This window comes from Pelodiscus sinensis, chromosome 24, assembly GCF_049634645.1.
Source record: "Pelodiscus sinensis isolate JC-2024 chromosome 24, ASM4963464v1, whole genome shotgun sequence".
In the NCBI taxonomy this organism is placed as follows: Eukaryota; Metazoa; Chordata; order Testudines; family Trionychidae; genus Pelodiscus; species Pelodiscus sinensis.
In genome coordinates this window covers 23,439,653-23,456,525 of record NC_134734.1, presented here as the reverse complement: position 1 = coordinate 23,456,525, position 16,873 = coordinate 23,439,653, and the positions used below count along the sequence as shown (strand labels likewise).

Genomic DNA, 16,873 nt, shown 5'->3' with positions numbered 1-16,873 from the left:
TCTTCCCCCTCCCCCCCGGCAAAACCAGCCTGGAACCTGATCGGCCCGGCCCATCCGCGTCCCCCCCCCGGACCCCCCCAGACCCCCAGCACCTCTCCTGAGCCGGGCAGACTTCAGCACCTGGGACAGCGGCCTTGACGGGGCTCCCCCGCCAGCGCCCCTCACCAGCGCCCCAGGGCGGCAGCCAGGCCCCGCAAAGGGGACCGACCCATCCTTCTGCCCCGCCCCCATCCGCACCCCAATCCCAGATCGGCGGGGCCCGGCACACGGAGGGCGAGCACCGTCGGCCCCGTGGTTGGCTTCACCCAAACAGCCAGCGGGGCACCGCCTCGGGGAAGCTCCGGGCGGGCTGGGCTTTGCCGTCCCCTGGCAGTGAGTTCCGCAGGGTAACGCCGCGGCGCGCCGAGACTGTAGCGCGTGGCCCAGCCCCGGCAGCGCAGGGGAGATCTGGGGGGGTCCTGGTCCCCCCGCCCCTCCTGGCCGATCTGCAGCCTGGAGGGGGGGCTGCGCTGGGAAGTCCCCCCCTTAACTCCGCGGGGTGTATGACCCCCTCCAGGCCTGGCTCCGGCCCGGCTTCCGGGGGAGGCTGACCCTGGGGGGCGGCTCCGAGCTCGGGGGGGCAGGATCTTCCCTCCCCCCCCCCCGAGTCCCCCAGACCCTGGAACCGCGCGGAGCCGGACGGGGGCGGGGCGGGGCGACCCCTGCCCGTCACCTGGCGCCGCGCTGCCATTGGGCGGCCGCTGCCCCCCTCGCCCCCCCTTGTGCCGGTCCCCCCGGCCGGCCCGCGGGCGGCTCACTGGGCGCTGGGCAGCCCCGCGGCCGGCGGGCAAGTTCCGCGGCGCCAGCACCGGAGCGGAGCGGCGGCGCGAGCCGAGAAAAGTTTTCCGGGGGCTCCCCATGGCCCGGCCCCCCCGCGGCCCCGGGCTCTGAGCCCCCCGGCCGGAGCATGGCCCGCTGGCGGCTCTGCCTGGCCGGGCTGCTGCTGCTCCAGGCCTGCGGTGAGTGGGGGGGGGGGGGGGGGGGGGGCACAGAGCCCAGCCGCGCCTGTCCCCTCCCCACCTGCGCGTGAGCTGGGGGGACGCGGGGGAGCACGTGCAGCCCCCGGGCCCCTCTGCCCCCGACCCCCGAGATGCTGGCCGGGGGGGGCACGGGGACCCGGAGCAGCGCTGGGCGCTGTCCCTGGCTCGGGGAGGGCCGTGTGGGCTAGTGGTTAGGGGGCGGACTCCAGGGGTCTGTCCCTGGCTCAGGGAGGGCCATGTGGGCTAGTGGTTCGGGGGGCGGACTCCGGGGGGGGGGGTCTGTCCCTGGCTCAGGGAGGGCCGTGTGGGCTAGTGGTTAGGGGGCGGACTCCGGAGGTCTGTCCCTGGCTCGGGGAAGGCCGTGTGGGCTAGTGGTTAGGGGGCGGACTCCGGGGGTCTGTCCCTGGCTCGGGGAAGGCTGTGTGGGCTAGTGGTTAGGGGGCGGACTCCGGGGGTCTGTCCCTGGCTCGGGGAGGGCCATGTGGGCTAGTGGTTCGGGGGGCGGACTCCGGGGGGGGTCTGTCCCTGGCTCAGGGAGGGCCGTGTGGGCTAGTGGTTGGGGGGGGCGGACTCCGGGGGGGGGGTCTGTCCCTGGCTCAGGGAGGGCCGTGTGGGCTAGTGGTTAGGGGGGCGGACTCCGGGGGGGGGTCTGTCCCTGGCTCGGGGAGGGCCGTGTGGGCTAGTGGTTGGAGTGGGACTGGGCAGGCTGGTGGGGGGGGCCCATGTTGTGCTGGCCCCCCAGCGTCTCAGGGTGCCTCTGTGATGGGGCCTGTGACCCAGCGCTGGGGCTCTGAGCTGGCTGGGCCCCCGTTGGATGGGGAGTTGCTGCAGCCCCAAGTCCCAGCTGCTGATCCCGCTTTCCCTGCCTCTCCCAACCCTCCGCCTGCCCGTGGGCCGGCCTGGGCCTGCTGTGTGGCTGGGCCTGGCCCTGGCCAGGGTCAGTCTGTCGGGGCGGGGGGCTCGGGCCGTGATCCCCCCCGGCCTGGGGCAGCGCAGGGTGTCAGGGCAGGGCCAGGGCCGTGATGGATGGAGGGCGGGCCAGCGAGTCAGGGGACAAGTCATGGGAACCTCACCCCCAGCCGGTCACGTGGCTGCCCAGGCAGGCAGATGGGCCGCAGGGCCCCCGCCGGGCAAGGTGGGGGCTATTGTGCTTGCTAGGAACACAATGGAGCTGCCTCCGCACCCTCTGACCCGCCCATTGTTCCCCACCCTGCGCCCTCCACGGCCCTGCCCCCAGCCCCCTTGCTAAGGCCGGGCTGAAAGAGCATCAATCACCATGTCAGGCTGGCAAATCCCCCCCCGCCCCCGCCCGCTGCTCCATTGTCACCAAGTTAACTTTGGTCTGGCTTCCCCCGCCCCGCGCGGGACCAGGGGCCTGCGGCTCCCCCATCCCCCGGCCTGCGGCGCCTTAGCCGCCCGGGGCTGCCCCGCAGGGTGGCGCCTGGTCCTGGGGCAGAGCTGGGCGCTGGGGCAGTGACGGGCTGGGGACACGGCGCGCTGGTGACTGGCCCACAAGCCCGGGGACGGGGCTCTGGTTTTCCAGCCACACGGCGCGCCGGGGAGGGGGGCCCTGACACCGGGCTCCAGAGATGCTGAGCTGGGCAGGCCCAGCGGGGCAGTGACCCTCCCCCCAGCTGGTGCCAGGCTGGGAAGTGCCCACCCCCTTACAGGGACGACTGCCCATCTTGCGGCAGCTGCACCAGCCTGCGTGGCTGCACAGAGAAACTGGGGTGTTACAGACGCACCCGCGCGTGCATCGCACCAGCAGGGCTGTTACACGCCCCAGGCTCAGCACAGATGGAGGGTGCACAGGGGGCCAGTGGCACACGGATTTGCACGAGCTATGTTTGTGCGGGGGGGGCTCCCGGCCCCTGTGCGTGGCCCTTGGGATGGTGTGTCTGCCCTGCCATTGGGTGCCGTTGAGGCACAGGGCGGGCGCAGAGGGCAGGCTGCAGACACCACATGCTTGGCCTGCTGGGGCATGTTTCCCTAGGTGCCCTAAGGAGCCAGTTGGGTCCCTCTCGGGGGGGGGGGACAGGGGATCCTGGGCTCCAGCCACAGCAAGTTGGTCCCACTTGGCGACCCTGGAACTGGTGCTGTTTCATAGAATCATAGGACTGGAAGGGGCCTCGAGAGGTCATCGAGTCCAGCCCCCCGCCCTCAAGGCAGGACCAAGCTCCGTCTACACCATCCCTGACAGATGTCTATCTAACCTGTTCTTAAATATCTCCAGAGAGGGAGATTCCACCACCTCCCTTGGCAATTTATTCCAATATTTGACCACCCTGACAGTTAGGAATTTTTTCCTAATGTCCAATCTAAACCTCCCCTGCTGCACTTTAAGCCCATTACTCCTTGTCCTGTCCTCAGAAACCAAGAGGAACAAATGTTCTCCTTCCTCCTTGTGACACCCTTTTAGATATTTGAAAACCGCTATCATGTCCCCCCTTAATCTTCTTTTTTCCAAACTAAACAAGCCCAGTTCATGAAGCCTGGCTTCATAGGTCATGTTCTCTAGACCTTTAATCATTCTTGTCGCTCTTCTCTGTACCCTTTCCAATTTCTCCACATCTTTCTTGAAATGTGGCGCCCAGAACTGGACACAGTACTCCAGCTGAGGCCTAACTAGTGCAGAGTAGAGCGGCAGAATGACTTCACGAGTTTTGCTTACAACACACCTGTTGATACAACCTAGAATCATATTTGCTTTTTTTGCAACAGCATCACACTGTTGACTCATATTCAACTTGTGGTCCACTATGACCCCTAGATCCCTTTCCGCCATGCTCCTTCCTAGACAGTCGCTTCCCATCTTGTATGTATGGAACTGATTGTTCCTTCCTAAGTGGAGCACTTTGCATTTCTCTTTATTAAACCTCATCCTGTTTACCTCTGACCATTTCTCTAACTTGCTAAGGTCATTTTGAATTATGTCCCTATCCTCCAAAGAAGTCGCAACCCCACCCACTTTGGTATCATCTGCAAACTTCCCATCCCCCTCTCCCGGCGGGATGCCCTGCTCAGTGGGGGCGCGGCAGCCTGGGGCCACTTGGCAGCCGGGCCCTGCAGGGGAGATGGTGGGGCAGGAGCTGGGCTGCCACCCTGCACAGTGCAGTAAGCAGCTGCCACGTTGTGCCCCAGAGGTGGCCGAGTCCGGCAGGGCAGCGTGGGGCCGTGAGACCCAGCTCAGCGCTTGGGCTAGGCCCGGGGGCAGCAGACAGCTGGGAGTGGGCAGGCCAGCGGAGGGAGGACGAGGGGGGATGCAAGGGATGGATGGAAGCTGCCCTGGTGGTCCTGCTCCCCCGGGATGGCGCCGGATGGCGCGAGGGCCCGATCCTGCCCTGCTGCAGATGAGGGCGGGCCCTGGCCGCAGGATCTGGCCCACGGGGCTTGGCGGCTCCAGGACTAACGGCTGCTCCCCGCAGGGCTGGGTCGCCCGGCAGAACTGGCCTTCCTGCAGGAGCCGGCGGACGTGATCGCGGTGCGGGACAGGCCGCTGGTGCTGCACTGCCGGGTGGAGGGGGAGCCGCCGATCAGCGTCACCTGGCACAAGGATGGGGCCGCGCTGGCCGACGACAGCGGCGTGGCCGTGCTGGCCAACGGCTCGCTGCTCATCAAGCGCCTCCAGCGCCCCTCCAGCGCCGGCGACTACAGCTGCGCCGCCCAGAACCGCGACGGGCGGCTGCTCAGCCGCAGGGCCCGGGTGCGGCTCGCCAGTGAGTCGGGGGTGGGCACGCGCCAGCCCACGGCCCCAGGCTGGCCCAGCTGCCACAGACGCGCCCCCAAGGGCTGGGCTGGGAGGGGCGGGTGTGTCTGGGCTCGGACCCCGCTCAGTGGGCCGGGGGGGGTGCTGATTCAAGGCCATGCTCCCAAGTCAGACTCAGCACCCTGGTCCCCCCCCTCCCCGCTTAGCACTTTGGGGGTGTCTCAGCCCCCACCTGGGAGTATGGGGGGGAGAGTGGGGGATGGACCCTCCTTTGCACCCCCCTGGTTTTGCCTTCTGCAGCCACCCCCAGGCTCAGACGTGGGGCAACCCCCCCACCTCCGCATGTGCAAGGGGGGGGCCCTGGGATGGCACTGCTCCCAGGGTGAGCGCAGCCGAGGCTGCCAAGCTGGAGGGTGTTGCCAGAGGGGCGGGAGGGAGAGCGCCTCTCCACGGGGATGCATGTGCAGCTGGGGGCCCCGCTGGGGGGGTTCTGCCCTGACAGCTGCCTCCCCCCACAGCCCTGTCCAAGTTCCACATGCACCCGGAGTCCATGGCGGTGGAGGAAGGGGGGGTCGCCCGATTCCAGTGCCTCATCCAGGGCGTACCCGAGGCCACCATCGCCTGGGAGTGTAACCGCACGGCCCTGCCGCCCGACGACCAGCGGTGAGCCCAGAGCTGGGGGGGCTGCCCGCCAAGCCAGCCCCGGGGGGGGAGAGAGCCGGGGGGGAGCCGCCTGACCAGACCAGCCCCGTGGGGGGGGGGGAGAGCCAGGGGGGGACCCGCCTGACCAGACCAGCCCCGTGGGGGGGGGAGAGCCAGGGGGGGACCCGCCCGCCAAGCCAGCCCCGTGGGGGGGGGAGAGCCAGGGGGGGACCCGCCCGCCAAGCCAGCCCCGGGGGGGGGGGAGAGAGCCGGGGGGACCCGCCTGACCAGACCAGCCCCGTGGGGGGGGGGGAGAGCCAGGGGGGACCCGCCCGCCAAGCCAGCCCCGGGGGGGGGAGAGAGCCGGGGGGACCTGCCTGACCAGACCAGCCCCGTGGGGGGGGGGAGAGCCAGGGGGGACCCGCCCGCCCAGACCAGCCCCGTGGGGGGTGGGGAGAGCCAGGGGGGATCCGCCCGCCCAGACCAGCCCCGTGGGGGGTGGGGAGAGAGCCAGGGGGGACCCACCCGCCAGGCCAGCCCCGGGGGGGGGGAGAGAGCCAGGGGGGGACCCGCCCGCCAAGCCAGCCCCGTGGGGGGGGGGAGAGAGCCAGGGGGGACCCACCCGCCAGGCCAGCCCCGGGGGGGGGGAGAGAGCCAGGGGGGACCCACCCGCCAGGCCAGCCCCGGGGGGGGGAGAGCCAGGGGGGACCCACCCGCCAGACCAGCCCCGTGGGGGGGGGGAGAGCCAGGGGGGACCCGCCCGCCCAGACCAGCCCCGTGGGGGGTGGGGAGAGCCAGGGGGGATCCGCCCGCCCAGACCAGCCCCGTGGGGGGTGGGGAGAGAGCCAGGGGGGACCCGCCTGACCAGACCAGCCCCGTGGGGGGGGGAGAGAGCCAGGGGGGACCCGCCCGCCCAGGCCATGGGACTGGCCCTGCCCAGGGAGCTGTGGGGACCCTGAGGCCAGCCCGTGGGCAGAGCAGCGGGACAGGCCCTGCCCCTGGGCTAGAAGGGGGGGCTCTGTGTTCCCCCCACAACGGACCAGGGCTCAGCCCCTCCCACCAGGCTGCCCACGTCCCAGCCCCAGCCCGGCCCCCTGACCGCGCTGCCCCCCCAGGTTCACCCTCCTGCCGGCAGGGATCCTGCAGCTCACCGGGGTGCGGCGCGCTGACGTGGGCGCCTACCGCTGCGTGGCCAGCAACATCGCCAGCACCCGCTGCAGCCAGGAGGCCCAGCTGGACATCAGCGGTGAGCAGGCCAGACTGGGCGGCCCTAGAGCAGGGGGCTGGGCGCAAGGAGGCCTGGGTGCTCTCCCTGGCTGTAGGAGGGGAGTAGGGGCTAGTGGTTAGAGCGGGGGGGGGGCTGGGCGCCAGGAGGCCTGGGTGCTCTCCCTGGCTCTAGGAGGGGAGTAGGGGCTAGTGGTTAGAGCGGGGGGGGGCTGGGCGCCAGGAGGCCTGGGTGCTCTCCCTGGCTGTAGGAGGGGAGTAGGGGCTAGTGGTTAGAACGGGGGGGGGGCTGGGCGCCAGGAGGCCTGGGTGCTCTCCCTGGCTGTAGGAGGGGAGTAGGGGCTAGTGGTTAGAACGGGGGGGGCCGGGCGCCAGGAGGCCTGGGTGCTCTCCCTGGCTGTAGGAGTGGAGTAGGGGCTAGTGGTTAGAGCGGGGGGGGGGGCGGGCGCCAGGAGGCCTGGGTGCTCTCCCTGGCTGTAGGAGGGGAGTAGGGGCTAGTGGTTAGAGCGGGGGGGGGGGCGCCAGGAGGCCTGGGTGCTCTCCCTGGCTGTAGGAGGGGAGTAGGGGCTAGTGGTTAGAGCGGGGGGGGGCGGGCGCCAGGAGGCCTGGGTGCTCTCCCTGGCTCTAGGAGGGGAGTAGGGGCTAGTGGTTAGAGCGGGGGGGGGCGGGCGCCAGGAGGCCTGGGTGCTCTCCCTGGCTGTAGGAGGGGAGTAGGGGCTAGTGGTTAGAGCGGGGGGGGGGGGGCTGGGCGCCAGGAGGCCTGGGTGCTCTCCCTGGCTGTAGGAGGGGAGTAGGGGCTAGTGGTTAGAACGGGGGGGGCCGGGCGCCAGGAGGCCTGGGTGCTCTCCCTGGCTGTAGGAGGGGAGTAGGGGCTAGTGGTTAGAGCGGGGGGGGGCGGGCGCCAGGAGGCCTGGGTGCTCTCCCTGGCTGTAGGAGTGGAGTAGGGGCTAGTGGTTAGAGCGGGGGGGGGCGGGCGCCAGGAGGCCTGGGTGCTCTCCCTGGCTGTAGGAGGGGAGTAGGGGCTAGTGGTTAGAGCAGGGGGCTGGGGGTCAGAGTGGGCAAGGGCTGGCAGGGCCGTTTGGGCTCTATTCCCTCCCTCCCTAGTTTCGGCCCCCAGACGCTACAAGGAGCCGGTGATCCTGTCGGGCCCCCAGAACCTGACCCTGACGGTGCACCAGACGGCCGTCCTGGAGTGCATCGCCACCGGCCACCCGCGGCCCATCGTCTCCTGGAGCCGGCTCGGTGAGGGGGGGCCGCTGGCTCCTGGCCGGGGGGGCTGGAAAGACCCCAGGAGAGCACAGGGTGACCCAGGCTGGGGGTGCATATCGGGGAGTGGTGGGGGAGGGGAAGGACGGGCCCTGGACGGGGGGTGCACAGACTAGCAGGGTGGGGGAGGGGAGCAGCACCCCCCACTCACCCATTGCCCCCCCCAGATGGACGCTCCATCGGCGTGGAGGGGGTCCAGGTGCTCGGCACCGGCAACCTCATGATCTCGGACGTCTCCGTGGAACACGCCGGGGTCTACGTGTGCGCGGCCAACCGGCCCGGCACCCGCGTGCGCCGCACGGCCCAGGGCAGCCTCATGGTGCAGGGTGAGTCTGGCGGGGGAGGGGCTGACGCCCACGGGCCTGGCCAGACAGACCGACCCCGAGCGGCCGGGCCGTGCAGGGCAATCCGCCCTTGGCTTTGTATGAGCGGGGGCAAAGGTCACGGGTGCGAGCCCCCCGGGGGCCCCTTCCAACCCCCCCAGGGGGCAAAGGTCATGGGTGCGAGCCCCCCGGGGGCACCTTCCAACCCCCCCAGGGGGCAAAGGTCACGGGTGCGAGCCCCCCCGGGGGCCCCTTCCAACCCCCCCAGGGGGCAGAGGGGTGGGAACCTGCCCAAAGTCCCCCCCCACAAGGGGCTGGCGTGGGAATAAATCAGCGTCAGCACCTGGCCCATGAGCGCAGAGCAGGTGAGGCAGGGAGCCCAGGGCTCTGAGGGGGGCAGGGTCCGGGGCAGGCAGCTCACAGCAGGGTGGGGCTGGGGTCCAGCCCCCCCCCACAGAAGGGGGCATCAAGCCAGCGCATCCCCAATGGCAGGGCCCCTGCCCCCCCCGGCACTGGCCGGCTGCGGGGCTGAAGCCCCCCTCCCCCGCCCCCAAGGCCTCCCTGCGGCGCCGCCGGCTGCAGCCTTTGATGGGGCTAATGAGCTGTGGCCCCGTCACGGGGCCTTTTCGCCGCGCCAGCTGGGGGGGCTGCCGCTGGGGGGTCACCCAGGCAGTGAGGGGCCCCGGGCCAGTGCCTGAGACTGGGGATTCTCCCCCAAGCCCGCCCCACTCCTGGGGGTGCAGCAGCTGGCTGGGGCTGGGTGTTCGCCAGGCTCCCAGAGCCCCCCCCCCACCGCCCAGCTGGGGTCTCTCCAGGCTCTGCACGGCCCATGGGGGCACAGGCACGAGGCCAGGGCAGGACGGCAGCCCCCCCCATCATAGGGGTTGGGTGGGAGCGGCAGGGGCAGGGGCCAGGGGCAGCATTGCCCCCCCCGCTGGTCCTCACCCGTCTCCGCCCGGCAGCCCCCCCCGAGTTTGTGCAGTGGCCCCAGTCGGTGGCCAAGCCGCTGGGCAGCAGCGCCAGCTTCTCCTGCGTGGCCCAGGGCGCGCCCGAGCCCCACCTCGCCTGGCTGAGAAACGGCAAGACCCTGCGGCCGGGAGAGAACGTCCGAACCTCCCACAGCAACACGTGAGCGGGGAGACGGCCCCAGATCAGCCCCAGTGTGGGGCCCAGCCGGGGGGGGGCGCTGGGCGGGGGGCAGGGGATGGGACCCAGCCGGGGGGGGTGCTGGGCGGAGGGGCAGGGGATGGGGCCCAGCCAGGGGGGCGCTGGGCGGAGGGCAGGGGATGGGACCCAGCCAGGGGGGCGCTGGGCGGAGGGCAGGGGATGGGACCCAGCCAGGGGGGCGCTGGGCGGAGGGGCAGGGGATGGGGCCCAGCCGGGGGGGGTGCTGGGCGGAGGGCAGGGGACGGGACCCAGTGGGGGAGATGCTGGGTGGAGGGGCAGGGGACGGGGCCCAGCGGGGGGGGGGCACTGGGTGGAGGGGCAGGGGATGGAGCCCAGTGGGGGAGATGCTGGGCGGAGGGGCCTTTCCTTTCTAGGGGGCACTGACTCTGCTCTGGCCCCAGGGCAGGGAACCGGCCGGCGGGGGGGCAGGGAATGTGACATGGCGCGCAGGGCTGGCTGGGTGCTGCAGGCAGGGCTGATCCCCCCCCGGCCCCCCCAGCACCCTGCTGATCCAGCGGCTGACAGCGGCAGATGAAGGCATCTACCAGTGCATTGCTGAGAACAGCGCCGGTACCAACCAGGCCAGCGCCCGCCTGTCTGTCGGCCTGGCCCCCGCGCTGCCCAGCGCCCCCGGGGGTGTCCGGGCCACCGCGCTCTCCACCACCTCCCTCCAGGTGTCCTGGCAGCAGCCCCCCCCCGAGGTGACTGACGGGATCATCGGTTACGTGCTGCACATCCGCAGGGCGGGAGGTGAGTGTCCCTGAACCCCCCCCACCCCATGCTCCTGCCTCCTGCCCCTGCGAGCCCCCCCCAGTTCTGTTCCCCCAGCCCCACTGAGCCCCCCCGGTTCTGTTCCCCAAGCCCTAGAGGGACCCCCCAAGTTCTGTGCCCCAGAGAGACTCCCCTGGGTCCGTTCCCTCAGCCCCTGTGACGTCGTGGGGGGCTGCTCACCCATGTGGCCCTGGGCCCGCTCTCCTGGCCAGTCCCTGGTTTCTGCGTTGGGCTGTGGGTGACCCCTACTGGCTGGTGTCTGTAAGCGCTGCCCAGCGGGGGGGGCCCTGGGGGCAGCAGGCATGTTGGCCATGGCCAGTGGCATCTCACCTGGCCAGGGGGAGCTGGAACAAAGGAAGGGGGGGGGCTGCCTGGGGGGAGGGAGAGGGCAGCCTTGGCTGGGCACACATGAAGAGAACAGACTGTCAAGTTCTGGAGGTTCGGGGGCCTGTGGACCCGCCCTGAGGGGTCTGAGGCTGCCCACATGGAACCGGGCCGGGCTGTATCTCTGAGAAGCACTAACCCCCCCCCATTCGCCTGGCTGGCGGAGACGGGGGTGCAGGGCGGGGGTCCCCGAGGCACTGGCACAGGGGTGTCGGGGGGGCTGCACTGCACCCTGTGGATGGAGCATCGGCTGGTGAGTCTGCACCCCGGGGCTCGGCGGGGAGATGCCTGCGCCCGACTCCTGAAGACAGACGTGGTGGGGCTGTGCAGAGAGTGGGGCCTGCCCCGGGAAGAACCACCAAGGCCCAGCTGATTGCCCGGCTGGAAGAGAAAGACCCCCCCATGGGCCTGGAGCCTGTCCCGGCGGGGAGCAGCCAGACACGGCCAGGGCGCCTCAGGCCCTCAGAGCGGATGCGGGGCTGGAGTCCGCCAGACAGACGTGGTGCCCACCAGGCCACGCTGTGCCGGCAGCGGAGTGGGCCATGGCGGAGCGGAGACGCCGAGGGGCCCTGGCTGCGGCGCGTGGGGAGGGGCCCGGGGCCTGGGACGGCCGGACACTTGGAGACGCTCGTGTTGGCCCAGTGTAAAGACGCGGGGGACACGGACGGGTTTCTTAGCACCAGATCCCCAGCGGACGGCTCAGCAGCTCCCCCCCCCCGTGCTGGATCAGGAGGCCGCAGGGGGCTCAACGAACGGGTCACGGGGGCCCTGCTGCACAGGGGCCGACCCCGGAAACGTGCAGGAAGAAGTTCCGGGGGGTGCAGAAGGCGCCAAGGGAGACCCGTGTGGATCTGGCCTCCCGCCTGGCGCGATCCTGCCCCACGCGGGTGTGCGGGGGGGGGGGGGCCCAGGCCGCAGAGGTCCTGGTTAAGCTGCTGATGCTGGAGCAGTTCTATGGAGGGTGCACACCCAGCCTCAGGCTGTGGCTCCAGGACCGGAGCCAGGGGACCCCAGGAGGCCGGGAGGCTGGCGGCCGAGTTCACGGCGAGCCGGGCCGGGTGTGAACGGGAGTCCCGGAGAGAGGGAATCGCGCAGGGACCCGCTGCTGGCTGAGCAACGGGCCGAGGCAGGAGACAGGGACCAGCCATCCGCCACCAGAGACAGCCAGGGCCCGGCCCGAGGGGACCCGTGGGACCTGCCCTGCCATCCCTGCGGGCAAGGGGGCCCCAGGCACCAGGACAGGCCCCACAAGTCCAGACTCCCCGGGAGATCTGACACGCCGGGAGGTGGATTGCTCCTGTACCGGTGGGGCAGGCGGGGCCCTGGAGCGAGAGCTGGATGGCAGGGAGGTGACAGCTACTGGCCACGGGCGGAGGTGACGCTGGCCTGGCTGACCTAGTGGACCCACAGTGCGCGGTACCCAGCACCCAGCTGTCCCTGAGGGGCATAGCTGGGACCCCATTCAAGGTACCCGTAGCCCGGGGGCATCGGAAATGGGGGGCTGAGGAGGGCCCCCAAGGAAGTGGGGGTCACCTCCAGCCCACACAGCAACCAGCGAATGCCCAACCAGCCTGGGCCCAGGGCCACAAGAGTGTACACCCCCCCCACGTCACAGCCCCCCAGCTCCATTCCGCCGGCCCCTGCCAGCCCCCCCCCACAGCTCCATTCCCCCGGCCCCTGCGAGCCCCCCCCAGCTCCATTCCCCCGGCCCCTGCGAGTTGTCCCCCCCCCCAGCTCCATTCCCCCGGTCCCTGCGAGTTGTCCCCCCCCCCAGCTCCATTCCCCCGGCCCCTGAGAGCCCCCCCCCAGCTCCATTCCCCTGGCCCCTGCCAGCCCCCCCAGCTCCATTCCCCCGGCCCCTGCCAGCCCCCCCCCACAGCTCCATTCCCCCGGCCCCTGCCAGCCCCCCCCCCACAGCTCCATTCCCCCGGCCCCTGAGAGCCCCCCCCAGCTCCATTCCCCCGGCCCCTGAGAGCCCCCCAGTTCTGTTCCCTCTGTGCCTGATGCTCAGTGAGCCCCCAGCCCCGCCTGGGCAGCTGCTCATCAGCCTCCGGGCCGGCCTGTTTCAGAGGCCGAGAGCCACGAGCTGCAGGAGGCCGTGAGCAAAACCACCTTCCAGCACGTCCTCACCGGCCTGGAGCCCGCCACCACCTACTGCATCCGCCTCCGGGCCTACTCGCCACTGGGGGCCAGCAAGGACTCGGAGCCCGTCCTGGCCTCCACCACGGGCCGCCGTAAGAGCCCTCAGCCTGGGATCCACGCTGCCCTGGGTGCTGGGCTGCAGGGAGGGGCGGGGCCCAGCAGGGGGCGCTGTGGTGCGGGGGTAGGGCCCAGCAGGGGGCGCTGTGGTGCGGGGGTAGGGCCCAGCAGGGGGCGCTGTGCTGTAGGTGGGGCCCCAGCAGGGGGGGCGCTGTGCTACCGGGGGTGGGTGTATGTGTGTGTGGGGGGGGCTCAGCAGGGGGCGCTGTGCTGTAGGTGGGGCCCCAGCAGGGGGGGGCGCTGTGCTGCTGGGGGTGGGTGTATGTGTGTGTGTGGGGGGCTCAGCAGGGGGCGCTGTTCTGCCGGAGGTGGGGGCCCAGTAGGGGGTGCCGTGGGGGTGGGGCCCAGCGGGGGAGGCGCTGTGCTGTAGGTGGGGGCCCAGCAGGGGGGGCGCTGTGCTGTAGGTGGTGGCCCAGCAGGGGGCGCTGTGCTGCAGCGGGCAGAGTGGTCACAGCTCCCTCCCTGCCCCGTGGGGCTGGGTGGGGGGGCGGCTGGGTGCTGAGCCCCATGGTCTGTTCAGTCCCCGCAGCCCCCGGCTTCTCCACCGAGGTGCTGAACGCCAGCGCCGTGCGGGTCTCCTGGGCGCCGCCCCCCCTGCCCGGCCCCCTCCAGGGCTTCAAGCTCTTCCACCGCAAACTGCCCAGCCCCCACTTCGAGGGGCCGCAGCTCCTGGCCGCCACGGCCACCTCCTACGTCTACGGCAACCTGGGTGAGCCCCCCCTGCAGGTCCCCCCCCGGCCTGAGCTCCCCCAGCCCCCCCCGGCAGAACTCTACCCCCCCCGGCCTGAGCTCCCCCAGCCCCCCCCGGTAGGACTCTACCCCCCCCGGCCTGAGCTCCCCCAGCCCCCCCCGGTAGGACTCTACCCCCCCCGGCCTGAGCTCCCCCAGCCCCCCCCAGTAGGACTGAGCCCCCCAGCCCCCCTCCGTGCTGTGCTGTGCCTGCTGCCCCAGTCTCCCCCTCTCCCCCCGCAGCACTGAGGTCCCCCCAGCCTCCCTCTCTGCCCCCCCCCACTGTGGCCCCTGGCCCCACCCGTGTGCCCTGCCTACCTGGCTTGGCCCCGTCCCCGTTGACGCCCTGCGGCTCCTTCCCCCAGAGCCCTCGGCCACCTACGAACTCAAGCTCCAGGCCGTCGGCGGCGGTGGGGACGGGCGAAGCTCCGTGCGGGTCGTGCGGCTGGAGGGGGGCAGCCAGATGCTGGGTGAGGGGCCCGGCTGGGCCAAAGAGGGACCAACAGCTCCGAGCCGGGAGTCCTGGGCCTCCCCCCTGCCCTGCCCAGGGATCACCCCCCCATGACACGCAGGCAACTGGGGGGCCCAGATGGGGTCAGGGCTGGGGGCAGCATCTGCCTGTGGGGGGGCCGGCCTGGGGGCAGGCTGTGCCTGTGCGGGGCAGTGCAGAGCAGCTGTGGGGGGGGGGGCTGGGGGCAGCCTGTGCCCGTGGGGGGCGAGGTGACAGGGGGCCTGTGCCCGTGGGGGGCGGGGCAGAGCATCTGTCCGTGAGGGGCAGGGCTGGGCAGGGGCCTGTGTCCATGGGGAGACCCAGCCCGTGGGGTGGGAAGGGGGCAGTGGCTGCGGGGGGGCGGTTTGGACACGGGCTGTTTTCCCTGCCCCCGCAGACCCAGACCCCCTGTGCCGCTGTGGGCCGGGGGCGGACAGCTCGCTGGCTGGCGTGGTGGTGGGCGCCCACATCGGCACGGCCTGCATCCTCTTCTGCCTCCTCGGCCTCACGCTCGGCTGCCGGAGGTGAGGGCCCTGCAGGGGGTGGGGGGCCGAGGAGCCTTGCAGGGGGTGGGGGGCCGAGGGGCCTTGCAGGGGGTGGGGGGCCCGAGGGCCCGCTCCGCCCGTCCCTTCCTGGCACCCCGGTCCCTTGGCACGGCCCCCCCCGTGCTCCGCCCGTCCCTTCCTGGCACCCCGGTCCCTTCGCACGGCCCCCCCCCCCGCGCGTGCTCCACGGGCCCCCGTGCTCCGCTCGTCCCTTCCTGGCACCCCGGTCCCTTCACACGGCCCCCCCCCGCGCGTGCTCCACGGCCCCCCGAGCTCCGCCCGTCCCGCACAAGCTACATGCCCGGGGGGTGGGGTGGGGCTGGCGCCCCCTGGGCCTCCCTGCAAGCCCCTACCCACGTTCCCCCCCAGCCAGCCCCGGTGACTGTCGGGAGGGGGAAGGCGCCTGCCTTTGGCGGGTCCCTACGAACCCAGCACGTCTGCCCCGTTGCAGCCGGCGCTGCAGGAAGGGCGCGCAGGACAGCTGGACCCTGCCCCGGGCCGGGGCCCCCGCCAGCCTCGGCCCCCAGCTGGGGAAGGCCGAGCCCGTGGAGATGATCGACCTGGTCGCCCAGGTGAGGATGCGGGACCCAGCTGGGCGGGGAGGAAGAGCCGAGCCACCAGCCCCCGGCCCAGGAGCAGCACCGGGGCCACGTGGGGCAGTAACTGGAGGGGGGGGCTGTTTTCCCCCACCCCCTGAGCAGCCAGGGCAGGGGGCCGGGATGGGGGAGGGGCAGTACCCTTGGCACAGCCTGACCCCATCCCCCCTTCTTCCCGCAGAGCCAGCCGTGCCCGGAGGTGCCCCTCGGCGAAGCCCCCAGCGAGTGCTCCCCTCCCCCACAGTCCCTGGGGTAGCTGGGGGGGGGGCACCCGGACGTGGCTCAGGGTCCCCAGGGCCTCCAAAGAACCTACCTCATCCTGCCCCCCCCAACCAAAGCTACCTCAGCCACGTCCGGCCTGCGGCGCCCCCCCCCGGGGCGAGCCCCAGTACCAAATAGCCCCCTGGGGCAAAGTGAGGGGGGGCGAGTGGGGCCGTAGTGCAGGCAGGGGGCTGCAGCCTTATCGAGAGGCTCAGGCCCCCCCACCTCTCAGCCCTGCCCCCCACCGTCCAGGAGGGGGCAGGGAAACACCAGACCCCTCCAGCGTCCCTGCTGCCAAGGCAGAGCCAGTTTGTCAAAAGACTTGAGCCCCGGCTCCTCCAGGTGGTGCAGCAAAGCCAGAGAGCTCTGCCCTGGGGACTGTCCACAGAGGGACCCCCGACAGAGGGGCCCTGCACCCAGAGGGACCCCCGAGGGGGGGCCCTGCACCCAAAGGCCCCCCGACAGAGGGGCCCTGCACCCAAAGGCCCCCCGACAGAGGGGCCCTGCACCCAAAGGCCCCCCGACAGAGGGGCCCTGCACCCAAAGGCCCCCCGACAGAGGGGCCCTGCACCCAAAGGCCCCCCGACAGAGGGGCCCTGCACCCAGAGGGACCCCCGACAGAGGGGCCCTGCACCCAAAGGCCCCCCGACAGAGGGGCCCTGCACCCAGAGGGACCCCCGACAGAGGGGCCCTGCACCCAAAGGCCCCCCGACAGAGGGGCCCTGCACCCAGAGGGACCCCCGACAGAGGGGGCCTGCACCCAAAGCCCCCCCGACAGAGGGGCCCTGCACCCAGAGGGACCCCCGACAGAGGGGCCCTGCACCCAAAGGCCCCCCCGACAGAGGGGCCCTGCACCCAAAGGCCCCCCGACAGAGGGGGCCCTGCACCCAAAGGCCCCCCCATTCAAAGCTCCCTTTGCTGCTTCGCCATTTTTATGTCTCTATCCAAATATTTTTTTAAAAGCCAAAATTCTGCCAAAGACACGGAGCTCTAAGGAGCTGTTGCCCTGCCATGGGGCCTGGCCCCAGCCCCCCTCCCCAGGCTGGCTGCACCCTACTCGCTCTGGGGGGGCACCAGGCCCAAGGCAACAAGTTTGTGTCCCCCCCCCCCGGCTTGCTTGGGCCTGTGTCCCCTCCCAGGCGGCTCCTCCACATGGGCCACCCCACTCCCCGGCCCACAGGAACACCCAGGCTGGGCTGCAGTAACCAGGGGGCACCAGCAGGGGGCACACAGCCACCCACTCCCCCACAGGGCACCAGCCTGCCCCTCCCCTCCTCCAGAGGCAGGAGCCCAGCTCCTCAGTAAAGCAATAAGGTCTGCACCCCCCCCCCCATGCTCCAGGTGGAGGGGCAGAGCCCAGTCCCACTTCCTGCCCTTTAAACAAGTCGCCCCTCCCCCCGCCAGGGACCATCACCACCTGGAAGCACCATGTGTGTGTGCACGTGTGAGTGTGAGAACATGCGTGTGCAAGCCATGCTACCAAATGCCAGG

General features: G+C 71.6%; 1 protein-coding gene across 2 annotated transcripts; it reads left to right on the top strand.

Moving 5' to 3' along the window:
• Positions 1 to 768: 768 nt before the first annotated feature.
• Positions 769 to 16,118, top strand: LOC142819517 (immunoglobulin superfamily DCC subclass member 3-like). Of its 2 annotated transcripts, XM_075907283.1 has the most exons (14): positions 769 to 998; positions 4,445 to 4,735; positions 5,244 to 5,388; positions 6,483 to 6,613; positions 7,696 to 7,833; positions 8,025 to 8,183; positions 9,143 to 9,308; positions 9,847 to 10,097; positions 12,572 to 12,736; positions 13,282 to 13,470; positions 13,856 to 13,960; positions 14,378 to 14,504; positions 14,977 to 15,097; positions 15,303 to 16,118. In XM_075907283.1, exons 1-14 carry the CDS (start codon positions 947 to 949, stop codon positions 15,375 to 15,377), a joined length of 2,115 nt encoding a protein of 704 aa, XP_075763398.1. In that variant the 5' UTR covers positions 769 to 946; the 3' UTR covers positions 15,378 to 16,118. The 2 variants fall into 2 exon arrangements, with proteins under 2 accessions (XP_075763398.1, XP_075763397.1); XM_075907282.1 differs by lacking the exon at positions 13,282 to 13,470 and having other exon boundaries at positions 854 to 998.
• Positions 16,119 to 16,873: the final 755 nt, after the last annotated feature.

What these genes read in the sequence shown, in the direction of transcription:
- LOC142819517 (XM_075907283.1), top strand. Translation starts at nt 947, where the DNA reads ATGGCCCGCTGGCGGCTCTGCCTGGCCGGGCTGCTGCTGCTCCAGGCC. An exon ending in GGCCCGGGTGCGGCTCGCCA is followed by an intron (nt 4,736 to 5,243) that starts GTGAGTCGGGGG and finishes CTCCCCCCACAG; the next exon opens with CCCTGTCCAAGTTCCACATG. An exon ending in GGCCTCCACCACGGGCCGCC is followed by an intron (nt 12,737 to 13,281) that starts GTAAGAGCCCTC and finishes TGGTCTGTTCAG; the next exon opens with TCCCCGCAGCCCCCGGCTTC.